The following is a 12,836-nucleotide window of genomic DNA, read 5'->3' as shown; positions in this document are numbered from 1 at the left end:
ATGCTCACCATGACAGCTTCTTCCTATGCTCAGTTGGCCATTTCGTATTGCCTTTGTCTTATCATTTCTGTCTGAATGATACGGCCTGTCCAGCAGAGTTCAATTTTCAATTGGATGGTTTCTACACTGAGCATGTTTGCTCATCTAACACTTCTCTGTTGGTAACTGTGTTTCTATGGAATACCAAGGATGTAATGGAGACTGAGCTGCTGGATGGCGACCAACTCGCATTTATTGTATGTGTACAGAGAGTAAAACTCTGCCGAGCACCGAGGACCACAGCCCAGTTGACATTATACTTATAGTTGTGCAGATGCAACACTACGACCAGACTTTTGTGTGCACACTTCTGAAGGCAGCGGTGGCTGGCTGAATACAATTACATAGCATCAAGGCTATTATAGCTTTCATGGGATAGAGAAAGACTTTCTGCCTGAAGAAGTCCATGTGCAGTGGAGGAAACATCACCTGAGACTAGTTCTGCTCTTTCCTGTGTGTTTCAAATAAGTCAAGAAGATCTCTGTTTGGCAGGAAATACCCTTTGTTCACTCTATGATGGGCAGGCCATACCTTTGTTCACTTTCAACGTTCAAAGGTTCAAGCTGATTCTCACTTGCCACCTTTGGTTTGGCGCAGGACGACCTTTTAACCATGAGGCCACCCAATTACCTGTTAAATATGGGGCTACACAACTACCTTTTATCCACAGGGTCACACCACAACTTCACAGGCAGACAATGATTGCACTTCTTGTGAAATAGTGAAAAAACAAGGCAAACACAAAACCTTTCGATAATTGAAAGCAACATGACAAAAGGTTTATAAAATTGTTACCTCTTTCTGATAGGCCAAACCAGCTTCAAATAGCTTCACAAAAAGATACTGTGTCCACTTGTAATAATCTGGACGACAGGTGGTGATTTCCTTTGAGAGGATGAGGTAGAGCACAATGGGAAGAGAACAGAAGCATTATGATGGAAATGACAATACTTTAACAAAAGCAATGGGAACCAGGAAACAACCTCAACCCCACAAGATGATAAAAATCGCATTGCCTTCATATAACTGCTTAATCATATAGTTATAAAAAACAATGTCCTCAAATAAAAAACAAACAACTTAAACAAATAACCTTGAAGGAGATGTCATAACACATCTTAAAAATACCGTACCCCAAAGATCTCGTGAAAGACAAAATCATTTGGAGTTGTTTTTTTGTGTAATTTTGTTTTTGGTAATTATTGTACATAAAAGGAACATAAAATCTCCTTTCTTTTCAAATCATACAATCTACAAGTCCAGGGAACCGTGTATAAAATGTCAATGATTTTACAAAATCTCTCGCGTCCATCTTTCGGTGTAACGTTTTTCAAAATGTTATTTTCATTTGTAAATTCGAACAAAATCACCAACTTTGAATTTCGGTTTTCTCAGGTAAATGTATATCTTTCATATGAAGATTTTATAAATACTTTTGATGGTTTGGCTTTTGTTGAGGAATGTACATATTGTCATATGCATCCACAATTATTGCTTGAATAATAGAAACCCGTTTCTGATATCTCAATTCAGTAAATGTTTCATATTGTCTCTTTTTCAAAGTATCCCTTTAAGGCGCTGTCACACCTTGACGATTTAGCCAGCAATGGCAACATAAAAAAAATGTATGTAAAACGTTGGCGTACGCTGAAATTTTGATGTTTTTTTTAAAGTTTTGGTCGTATTCATAACGTGTTGGTCGTATGCATAACATATTAGTAATGGGCACAGAACGTTTCGTTGTGTTATAGATAACTTATACCAACGAATGCTTAGCCTGTTGTCGACGTTCACAACCAATGCCCAACGATAGTTTAACTTGGCATAGCGTGCTGCACGTATCGCCGACAAACTCGTGGCGGAGCCTGTTAAAAACCTGCCACACGCCGATTTAAATCATAACCGCCTGAGAATTGGAAGTGTCAACATCGCAGTCACACCTTGACGATTTAGCCAGCGTATGCCGACCTATGAAAAATGTGTCTAAAACGCTGGCACACGTCGAATACGGTATGGGTAAGTTGTGCATACGTTAAGAGCACGCTGAAAAACGATGAAGTATGCTGTCATATTTCGTGGTACGTTTAGTACGTCCTGAAATTTCAAGCATGCTGAAAATTTTACGACGTACTCGCCGTATGGCTCACACGTTTGTACGCTGGGAATAAGTTGTCAGTACGATATGCGATCGTTGACACAAGTTCCTTGTAAGTTACTCATAAGTCGAAACACGTCGAGGTAATGTTTAGCATACCCGAAACTTATTTTCTCCGTCAAGGCACATTTTTTTTCTCCTTGGCTCCGTGAAGGCACGTGACGAAATATCTGGTTGTTGTTCTTTTTTTTAATTTATTTTATTTTTTAGTCTATCACGAATTTCAAAATATATTCGGACATTTGCTTTTAAGTTTCGACGTCGACGTGACAATATCCTCAAACAGAAAATATTCACAGGAACTAAGAATAAGACATGAGCAAACTGAAGAGGCAATCGGACGTGACATAACGGCACGTGACGAAATATCGGAAGTTATTGGTTTTTTGGGGTTTTTTTTTTTAAATGCTGCCAATACGCCATTATACGGTAGCTGTAAATTAGAAACACGTTCAGTAAGTTCTGTGGTCGTCCGGAAGACGTCAATCAAATACGTCTACATACGTCAATATGCGTTGGAGGTACGTTACACATAGGTTCAAAGCACGTTACTCATAGGTTAGAAATAAGTTTTGGGTACGCCAAGCATTACCTCGACGTGTTTCAACTTATGAGTAACTTACAAGTAACATGCCTCGACGTGTGTCAACAATCGCATAACGTTCCTCGACGTGTGTGCAACGATCGTGTAACGTGCCTACAACACGTTACTCATAGGTTATAAATAAGTTTCGGTTACGCTAATCATTACCTCGACGAGTTTCGACTTATGAGTAACTTACAAGTAACGTGTGTCAACGATTGCACAACGTGCCTACAACTTATGTCCAGCGTAGCGGAACGTGTGAGTCATACGCTGGCATATGTCGTAAAATTTCAAGCATGCTAAAATTTGAGGACAACCGCAAAGTACAATGATGAAAGCCAGCGTACTACAACGTATGGCAGTGTTTTTCAGCGTGCTCTTAACGTATACAAACTTACCCATAACGTATTTGACGTGTGTCGGCGTTTTAGCCCAATTTTGCATACGTCAGGCATACGTTGGCTAAATCGTCAAGGTGTGACAGGGCCTTTATAAGTATTGTATAATGCAATAAAGTATGACCCCAGTATTCGCAGATTCGCTATTCGCGGATCCCACGTATGCACGGTTTATAAAATATGACCTGCTTCGACATTCGCGGCCCTGTGCTTCACATATTCGCAGTATTTTTTTTTCTCGCGTTTTCGTGGGTTTTTTGGGAGGTGCATATTCATGGTTTTTCCCGGGTGTATTCGCAGTGTTTCATGGTTTTTTCCCGGGTGTATTCGCAGTTTTTCATGGTTTTTCCCGGGTGTATTCGCAGTTTTTCACGGTTTTCCCTGGGTGTATTCGCAGTTTTTCACGGTTTTCCCTGGGTGTATTCACAGTTTTTCACTGCATTTTTGATTTTCCCTCATGAATCATGAACCACCGGGAACCTATTTCCCCCTTTTCCATTTAAACAATGCCCCACTATTTGCGGATTCATTATTCGCGGCATTTTCCAGGAACGTATCCCCCGTGAATAGCAGGCCCGACAGCACTGCAATACTGACAGAAAATTCATAAATGCTATAACCACGAGGCCACACAACCCACCCTGGGATGGCACTGAACAAAAGTGTTCCCCCCCCCCTTGCACCTCCACCTCTCCAGGGCATTGCAGCCATGCTCGCCACCATGGTGTACAGTCCACTGGCCAGACAGTTTTTAGCGGTGGTCCCTTCAAAGTGCGTCGCACTTTCTGTGTGCGTTTGGTGCGAAACGCCACAAGTCCTCACCTGGCCTTGTCTTAACAGAAGGTCAGACATTATACCCCACACTGTTTTAAGATTACGATCACTGCTTTTTCGGTGCACATATTACATCCAAATTACTTCTGACAAATATCCTGTTACAAGGGTAAGCTACACAATTTCTATGGTCCATACTAAAGTCTATGGCGGGAAGGAAATAAAAAAGTGACAAAATTGCCGGCACCTCAAATCATGGCTTTGAGAGGTGAGATCCTGAAGACGCCGGATCGGGATGCAGAGAATGAGTCTAGGGGTTGCTGAAGAGAGAGGAAAAGAGAGAGGAAAAGAGAGAGGAAAAGAGAGAGGAAAAGAGAGAGGAAAAGAGAGAGGAAAAGAGAGAGGAAAAGAGAGAGGAAAAGAGAGAGGAAAAGAGAGAGGAAAAGAGAGAGGAAAAGAGAGAGGAAAAGAGAGAGAAAGAGAGAGGAAAAGAGAGAGAAAGAGAGAGGAAAAGAGAGAGGAAAAGAGAGAGGAAAAGAGAGAGGAAAAGAGAGAGGAAAAGAGAGAGAAAGAGAGAGGAAAAGAGAGAGGAAAAGAGAGAGGAAAAGAGAGAGGAAAAGAGAGAGGAAAAGAGAGAGGAAAAGAGAGAGGAAAAGAGAGAGGAAAAGAGAGAGGAAAAGAGAGAGGAAAAGAGAGAGGAAAAGAGAGAGGAAAAGAGAGAGGAAAAGAGAGAGGAAAAGAGAGAGGAAAAGAGAGAGGAAAAGAGAGAGGAAAAGAGAGAGGAAAAGAGAGAGGAAAAGAGAGAGGAAAAGAGAGAGGAAAAGAGAGAGAAAGAGAGAGGAAAAGAGAGAGGAAAAGAGAGAGGAAAGAGAGAGGAAAAGAGAGAGGAAAAGAGAGAGGAAAAGAGAGAGAAAGAGAGAGGAAAAGAGAGAGGAAAAGAGAGAGGAAAAGAGAGAGGAAAAGAGAGAGGAAAAGAGAGAGGAAAAGAGAGAGGAAAAGAGAGAGGAAAAGAGAGAGGAAAAGAGAGAGGAAAAGAGAGAGGAAAAGAGAGAGGAAAAGAGAGAGAGAAAGAGAGAGAGGAAAAGAGAGAGAAAGAGAGAGAAAGAGAGAGAAAGAGAGAGAAAGAGAGAGAAAGAGAGAGAAAGAGAGAGAAAGAGAGAGAGAAAGAGAGAGAAAGAGAGAGAGAAAAAGAGAGAGAAAGAGAGAGAAAGAGAGAGAAAGAGAAAGAGAAGAGAGAGAAAGAGAAAGAGAAAGAGAAAGAGAAAGAGAAAGAGAAAGAGAGAGAAAGAGAAAGAGAAAGAGAGAGAAAGAGAAAGAGAAAGAGAAAGAGAAAGAGAGAGAAAGAGAAAGAGAAAGAGAGAGAAAGAGAAAGAGAAAGAGAAAGAGAGAGAGAAAGAGAAAGAGAAAGAGAGAGAAAGAGAAAGAGAAAGAGAAAGAGAAAGAGAGAGAAAGAGAAAGAGAAAGAGAAAGAGAGAGAAAGAGAAAGAGAAAGAGAAAGAGAAAGAGAAAGAGAGAGAGAGAGAGAGAGAGAGAGAGAGAGAGAGAGAGAGAGAGAGAGAGAGAGAGAGAGAGAGAGAGAGAGAGACCTCACTGAGAGACACTGCAGTGATCAGGTGAACCAGAATCGATCCCCACCACCCCCCAAAGAGGGGCTTCAGTTTCATTGTTCAGTGAGTGCCTATTTGTTCATTATCGTCCTTGATCTTTTCTCTCGGCCCGCTAGGCTAGATCTTTTCTCTCTCATTTTTCTCTCCACACTAAGCGGCACAATTAAGTAGCAAATCTCCCACTACGACCCAACCCCCATTTCCATCTCCTCACGTCCAACCCATGGGGTTTATCCATGCTCTATCATGGAAATACTGATAATCAAGCAAGGAAACAGCATGTACAACTTTCAAAGTCTTTGGTATGACTCGGCCGGGATTGTATTCGAATTGCTGACCTCCCAAACTCGGAGCGGACTCTTCATCTACAATGCCACCGATAACATTTATTTGTTTCCATAATTAATATTTGTTTCCATAATTTCAACAATCATGTGTTTCGATTTGAAAATTAACACGTGAGCCCTGGGAACTTGTGAAGAGCCTGATGTGCCGGTCAAACACAGCCTTGATATGTGATGTTGTGCACATGGCTTTGTGAGCTTTATATGTTTACTTGTAAAAATGATGTTCGTTTTGCCTTTGAAGATGGCGGGAGGCATGGAAAGGAAGCCACGTTCACAATGAATGCACGAGTCAATTTTACTTTTGCATATTGGTTTATTTGTTGTGCAACACTTTATCCTTTAAAATTATTCAAATTTTCAAGTGGGAAAAAGAAAATGGCCAAGTACTTCTTCCTTCCAGATAAATCCTTTATTTCTATTCATGAAATTTAAGATTCTCTCGCATATAATCACAAGAAAGTGTGTTGCAATGTGATCCAAACAACATCAAGTCTTTTCCAGCTACTGTTACAAATAAGAGGCCAAATACGTAGCAAGAATGGGCCTCCCTCACTTTTCTCTTTATGCCTTCCTCATACCCCCTTCGTTTTTGTCCCTCGCCCCTCCACCAAGGTCAGAGATGGGGGGGGGGGGGACATTAAAATGAGCTCCGTCCGACCGTCCAACCTACCGATCATCCGTCCATGTACTTTTGTGTACGTGAAATTTCAAAAACCGTTGAATGTTTAGCTTTCATATTGCAGATATCTATTCCTCATGACATGATCTCAACCTGATGAGATCAAGGCTGTGATTGGCTGAATTATGTTGCTATGGCAACCATCTCGGTAACTTGGCTTGTATAAGCGATATTTCAAAAACCGTTAAAGATTTAGCTTTCATCTGACAGATCTATTCCTCATACCACGCAAAGAAGTGAGGGGGGGGGGGTGAGAGTTTCAACTCCTTGTTCTCAATTTGTCTCACTAATCCCACTCTGACCATAATCCTCTGTGTGGATGCAATCAGTTGATCCTTAAGTATGGAAAGAAAAATATGTGCATCGTTTCAATAAAGGTGAGTGTAATTATTTAAAATAAACACTGTGATGATGAAATTCAGCACTATAACCAAATCACACTCAAAAGGCCTTTACAACAAATGGCAATGACTAGTCACTGACTGAGTGAGATTTCACAACCAGTTAGTTTATAAAAGCACTTCATTGAACTGACACCAAACAGGATTGTTTGCACATCCACCCATGCAGCAGGAAACAAGGGTTGTGTGTGTGTGTGTGTGTGTGTGTGTGTGTGTGTGTGTGTGTGTGTGTGTGTGTGTGTGTGTGTGTGTGTGTGTGTGTGTGTGTGTGTGTGTGTGTGTGTGTGTGTGTGTGTGTGTGTGTGTGTGTGTGTGTGTGTGTACGCACGCACGTGTGCATCCCAGAGTATAACTTTTTTGACATTTGAGATTTTGTCATCAAATTTTCAAAAACCTTAAATATGAGAATATGGAGAAGACTGATAAATAATTGGATCAAAATGTCAAAGGGCAAAGTCATAGTAAGTAGAAATAGGCCTGATCAGCCCATTCACTGCGCATCAGCATGAGACGGCTGGGTTTCTTCAATTGTTTTATTTTTTTATTATCTCAAAGCCTGATTTTTAAAAATCTAAATGTTTAGATTTTTAAATCTAAATCTTGAAGCCTTCAAATATTTTTTCCATTTGAGCTTTTGTCATCAAATTTTCAACAAACTTTTATTATGAGAATATGGGGAAGATGAATGAATAAAACTTGCAAGTTGCCCGCGCCCACACAGGATTCTAAACGGGGTGGAGATGGAGCCAGCAAAAATGCAAATGGCGTCTTCTGTCATAGAGCCCGCAAGCTGGGAGTAACAATTCACATTTATTGCCATGTCTGATGCAATTTAAATGCTATAATGGCGGCAAGGTACTCCCTTTGGAACTGTTTATTCGATATATGTACCTTTTTGATACCGAGGGTCCATAATAAAAATTTGTGTTGGTGTCAAAGCCAGTGACCAATTGCAAATTAACAGTAGGATTTACATTGAATTTTTTTTTAGCTGTTGATTTCATCAAGTTTATCTCGAGTACAAAGCGGACATGGATGGGCTTTGCATTTTAAAATGTTTTCTAGCTGTTTGTTATCAGGCGAGCAAGATCGCTGAGAAGTAAAGAAGCTTCTGCCATACAGCGGGCATTGGATATGTTCTACAAACCATTGACTGGAGGGCAACAAACAGAAACTTTGTTATTTTTCTAATTTGGAAATATTTTTCTCACTAATTACATGTACATTTGTTTTTTTTCTTACTATCATCGTGAATATCACACTCGAACAACTTTTTGAATGAACCTTCTACACCAGCAGCTATCTTGGAGATAGTAGGTACTCACTCTGTGCCAGTCAAAGCAGAATCCCAAATTTTTCAGTTGCTCTCTCATGTGGGTGATGTTACTGAAGGAAAAACAGGGACACGAAAGCACTTTGATTACAATCCCTGTATTTTTCCTCAACGTTGACCGAAGCAATTAAGCACTCCAATTTGAATGCTACTACTGTACCAACTAGTACAACTTGAATAGTCCCAATGAATCCCACCTTATTGTGGGCAAACCCACATGAGTTTTCCCTCTCCACATCCATCGATCCCAAGCATCCTCTCTGCAACCACACCTCTCTCAGGCTCCTCTCCACCACATACTTCCACCTCAGTTTTGGTCTGTCAATTCTCATCCTGCTAACTGCATTGAATGTGACTACAAACTACAAAACATTCTTCTCTCCACTTGTTTAAAATGTTGAGTCATTGCCATTTAAACCGTTCTATATTTTCGTTGATGACTCCATCCTCTACTGTAACATCCCCTCACAATTCAGATAGGCAGTAGTAGTAGAAGTAGTTTTAAAAAAACAATAAAAAAAAACAATTTACCTGTTCGTCCAAATCTCTGGATCTAAATCATGCTCCAAGGCAGCATTCTCAGCTGGCAGGCCAAATGCATCCCAACCCATTGGGTGTAGAACCTAGAAAAATCGCACTGATAAGGAAATAGACTGCAGTATGTTAATCAATTTCAACTCGAGGCCGACATGTGATAAGGTACACACATTCAACACCTACTTCAAAGTACAGTCTCTTTGTAATAAGCAAACAGCCAGGTAGATATACAGCATTGCCAGGTACTCAGTGGGGATATGACGCTTAATCAGCCCATTGAGCACCATAAGCCAAATGAAACCAGGATGCCCCATGATTATTCCAAAACCCGATGTGCATGAAGATTATGATTAAACATTCACATTACACAATTGTAAAAGGTCTAACACTGCATGACCCCTCATGTCTACAAACTGGCTTTAGCAACAGAGCATGTCCAACTCATCATCAATCACAGGGGAATAATGAGGCACACTCAAGGTAATCTTTAGGTGACATTGAGGTGAATCGTCTGACATGTGGAATGACTAATCTCTGCAGTGGTTGGCTGGCTTTTCAAACCATCAGAAAAAAAAAATACTGCAACAGGAAATAAAGTCAAATCCAATACAAGGTGTCAAGCAAGATGAAGGTCCAAGACTGTTGGAAAAAGCAGTTGAATAAATAAAAATAGAGGACCAATGGTCCTGTAGCTCACCTGGCTGGTTGCCAAAAAGTGGAGTGACGATGGATCAGGATAAAAATAAGAGCTGGATTTAGAATACACATTTTAGGTCAGTTCGTAATGACATGGTGTTCACAGTAATGCAACTCCCTGCTGTCTATGAGCCTGTTTGAGATATTTCCCACCTCTGGTATGATGATATTTCTTCCTGCTGTGTCAAAATTATCTTTATTTGAGAAGGTGAAACTCCAAGGTGTCCATGTTTCATATTTTTTGAGATATTGCCTACTTTCGTATTCTGATGTCACTGGTGGCTATATCGTGTTTCAGATCAGCTTCCCTTCATCAAACATTTCGATGCAGGTAGTCGATCATATATTTTAAGTTTCATATTGATTGGTTAAGCGGTTTGAGAGAAGACTGTTAAAGGTTTTCTTGTAATCCAAAATGATGGCAATATTAGATCAAAATTCAAGTACTTTTGGGACTTGTAAATCTTATGATGACCTATTTACAGGTGGAGGGGGAGAATGCCATGAACAAACTTGAGCTCTACCACACCAAAGATCATTTTAGCCAAGTTTGGTCACAATCTCATCAGCAGTTTCGAGGAAGACGTTGCAAGTGTTTAAGGATGGATGGACAGACTACACCATCCCATAAGCTCACCTAAACTATGTTCTAGGTGAGCTAAAAATGAGAAGGAAGTGAATGGTGAGAGTTATGAATATGAAGCAATCTGATAATCTGGGGGGTGACAATGCCCTCTCTGATACATCTGTGTTGACAATGCCCATGCAACTTACAATCCACGAGCCTCGACTATGTATACACAAAAAACTTTTGCCTGAATGCATAAATTATTTTTTTAATTGTTGAGTCAAGCTAAAGACACCATCACCAGGGAATGTTTAACTGGAAATACCCTTACCTTCTTGCCTTGCAGACGATGGAAGTGAGCGATGGCATCTCCAATTGTGTAGACTCGGACATGTCCCATATGCAGCTTCCCAGATGGATAGGGAAACATTGAAAGTACGTAAAATTTGGACTTGCCCACCTGTAACATCAAAATGAATGGGAAGATGAAGGGTGAGGATTGTGTTTGAAGATAGAAATCCCTGTGTCAACTGCACTTATCACACAAAAAGCATCTTGCACCCATGACTTGAGCTGCAGTTTCCATGACTTTAGTTAGGATTTCATGTTTCTTTCATCAAATTTGCCTTCATCTATGTCTGATTTATTCTTGGAGGCATGCACATAACCTGCAGAGTGAAACAGTGTTTTCTATTATTTTTTCCTGTTGTTGAAGAAAAAAAATCTCTCAACTGGTGAAAATTTCCATTAAATATTAAAGAGCAGGTTGCGGGTCACCAAACATGTTCTGAAAATTTATCAATATGATTATATGTGCATTAAATAGTTCAATGCAAACTATTGTGGTTGCCTAACTATTGGGAGAATTAATGAAATTTAACTCCGAAGTTGTTATTTCTCAAGGCTGTTGAAAAAAACAGCCGCGTGCCATATATGGATGGTGACGTCGCGTTCTCCAAAACAAAGCGGAAGCTCACTCGCTCATTGAAGAAGTGTCCAGTTGAGCGGGCCGTTCTTTCGCTTTTTTTGAGCTTGCAACTGTCCATATTATCCTTTGTTATTTTGAATTATTGTGGAACAAAGTTATTTGGATATTTGTACATCATGCCTCGTACGTGTGTCGTCATGTTTTGCAAAAATGGCTGGAAAACGGGCAATCGCTCCCACCAATTCCCGAAGGAATCAAACATTCGCCGGCAGTGGATAAGATTTGTACAAACAAAACGGGCGAATTTTCCCCCCCAAAATACAGGTAAAGAGGACCCTTTGGATAGACTTGTTATTTGTAGTGACCATTTCACAGCCGAGGATTATGAAGGCATAAACACATCTGATCACCACTCTGTGAATATGAGTTGTTGGTTGACAATTCTCCAGATACTGCTCTGTCACAGAATCAATTGTTGAGTTTAAGTGAGGAAAACCTTGAAATGTATTCCTAAAGAGTACATGCAAAAACACATAAATAAACTTTCTGAAAAACACAATCATGAAAAAATTGCTCAACACATCAACTTATTGTTGATTAAATTACTTTTAACAGCATCAGCAAATTGGGCTATTTAATTTCAATTGTAAACAAGAGTGCAAGTGAGCACAATATACGCCCGAACAAGAAGGTATATACAGAATTGTGCTACTACATGGAAAACAGCATCCTGGTTGCCATGACAACCACTTTAGATGACGAACGTATGTCGCGACACACCCTCTCCACAGTCCGTACCTATGTACCAAATATGAAACGTGAGAGATGAAAACTTTGGAAGTTAGAGTGCGGACAGGAACGGATGGACGGACGACCGGTATCACATAATACGCATATCTATATATACATATATATATATATATATATATATATATATATATATATATATATATATATATATATATATATATATATATATATATATATATATATATATCGGGCATATAAAAATTGATCAATTTTCCACTTTTTTTTCTACATTTGGTAGAATATTTCCCAATGAGGCGAAACATGTTTTGGTATTTATATGCCACAACAGTCTCTTGAAAGTTGTGGTTTGTTCTAACTGTTCACTTTCGCTGGGGTCAAGTTCAGCTGTCAGAAAGACTTCAACGCCAAGGCTACGGTGTATAATATATTTGGGTCCATTATTGATTCATTCTATTTCTGACTCTTGAGTGACTAGAGGGTTGGTGGTGGTCGTATGGCAGCTTAGCTGCCGGGGAAGCTATCATTTCTTGAAGCGTGACTGTCGCTGATGCAGTGCCCCTCTACCAGTACACACACTGGAACTGTTACTCATTTCGCCGACCTCGGAAGGATGACAGGCTGAGTCAACCCCCTGGTATATTAATTCAGCAGCCGATGGGGCTTGAACTCAGGACCCTAGGATCCCAAGCCACCACCCTAACCACTGAGCCAACACCAGTCTACTTGAGGGTTAAAAAAAATTATTATATCAAGTCACAGACGAATCAAACTTTACATTATTTTATGCATCGAACAAGAAAATGAAAATCAACAAACCAATCTGACCTACAAAAGAACTTGCCCCTTCCAAAGTTTTCACATTTTGATGCCACCTGAGCTTATTTCATGATGCTTTCAAACCAAACTTAATATGTCGAGTCTTCACAAACTACTCCAAAGTGATATAGCTAAAAAACATTCAGATAAAATGTGAATAAGTTGGAGTAACAAAGAAAATCTGATGATTCTCAGTTGTAT

At 40.1% G+C, this 12,836-nt stretch overlaps 1 protein-coding gene across 7 annotated transcripts in view; it reads right to left on the bottom strand.

The window, feature by feature from the left end:
- The window catches only part of LARS2 (leucyl-tRNA synthetase 2, mitochondrial), a 91,250-nt gene that overhangs the window by 65,424 nt on the left and 12,990 nt on the right, over positions 1-12,836 (bottom strand). For all 7 annotated transcript variants that reach the window (XR_015049079.1, XM_085845236.1, XM_085845237.1 and 4 more), the window contains 4 exons: positions 10,452-10,580; positions 8,851-8,942; positions 8,312-8,372; positions 835-924 (listed from right to left, as the gene is read on the bottom strand). Coding sequence is in view for 6 of the 7 variants with exons in the window: in XM_085845236.1 (XP_085701362.1) it covers positions 835-924; positions 8,312-8,372; positions 8,851-8,942; positions 10,452-10,580 (372 nt within the window). In the remaining variant the exon portion in view is untranslated. The remainder of the gene's footprint in view (positions 1-834; positions 925-8,311; positions 8,373-8,850; positions 8,943-10,451; positions 10,581-12,836) is intronic.

The sequence above is a fragment of the Eptatretus burgeri genome, chromosome 11, assembly GCF_056783735.1.
Source record: "Eptatretus burgeri isolate ZD-2024b chromosome 11, Ebu_testis_v1, whole genome shotgun sequence".
Classification (NCBI taxonomy): Eukaryota; Metazoa; Chordata; class Myxini; order Myxiniformes; family Myxinidae; genus Eptatretus; species Eptatretus burgeri.
This window is presented reverse-complemented; position numbering and strand designations above follow the sequence as displayed.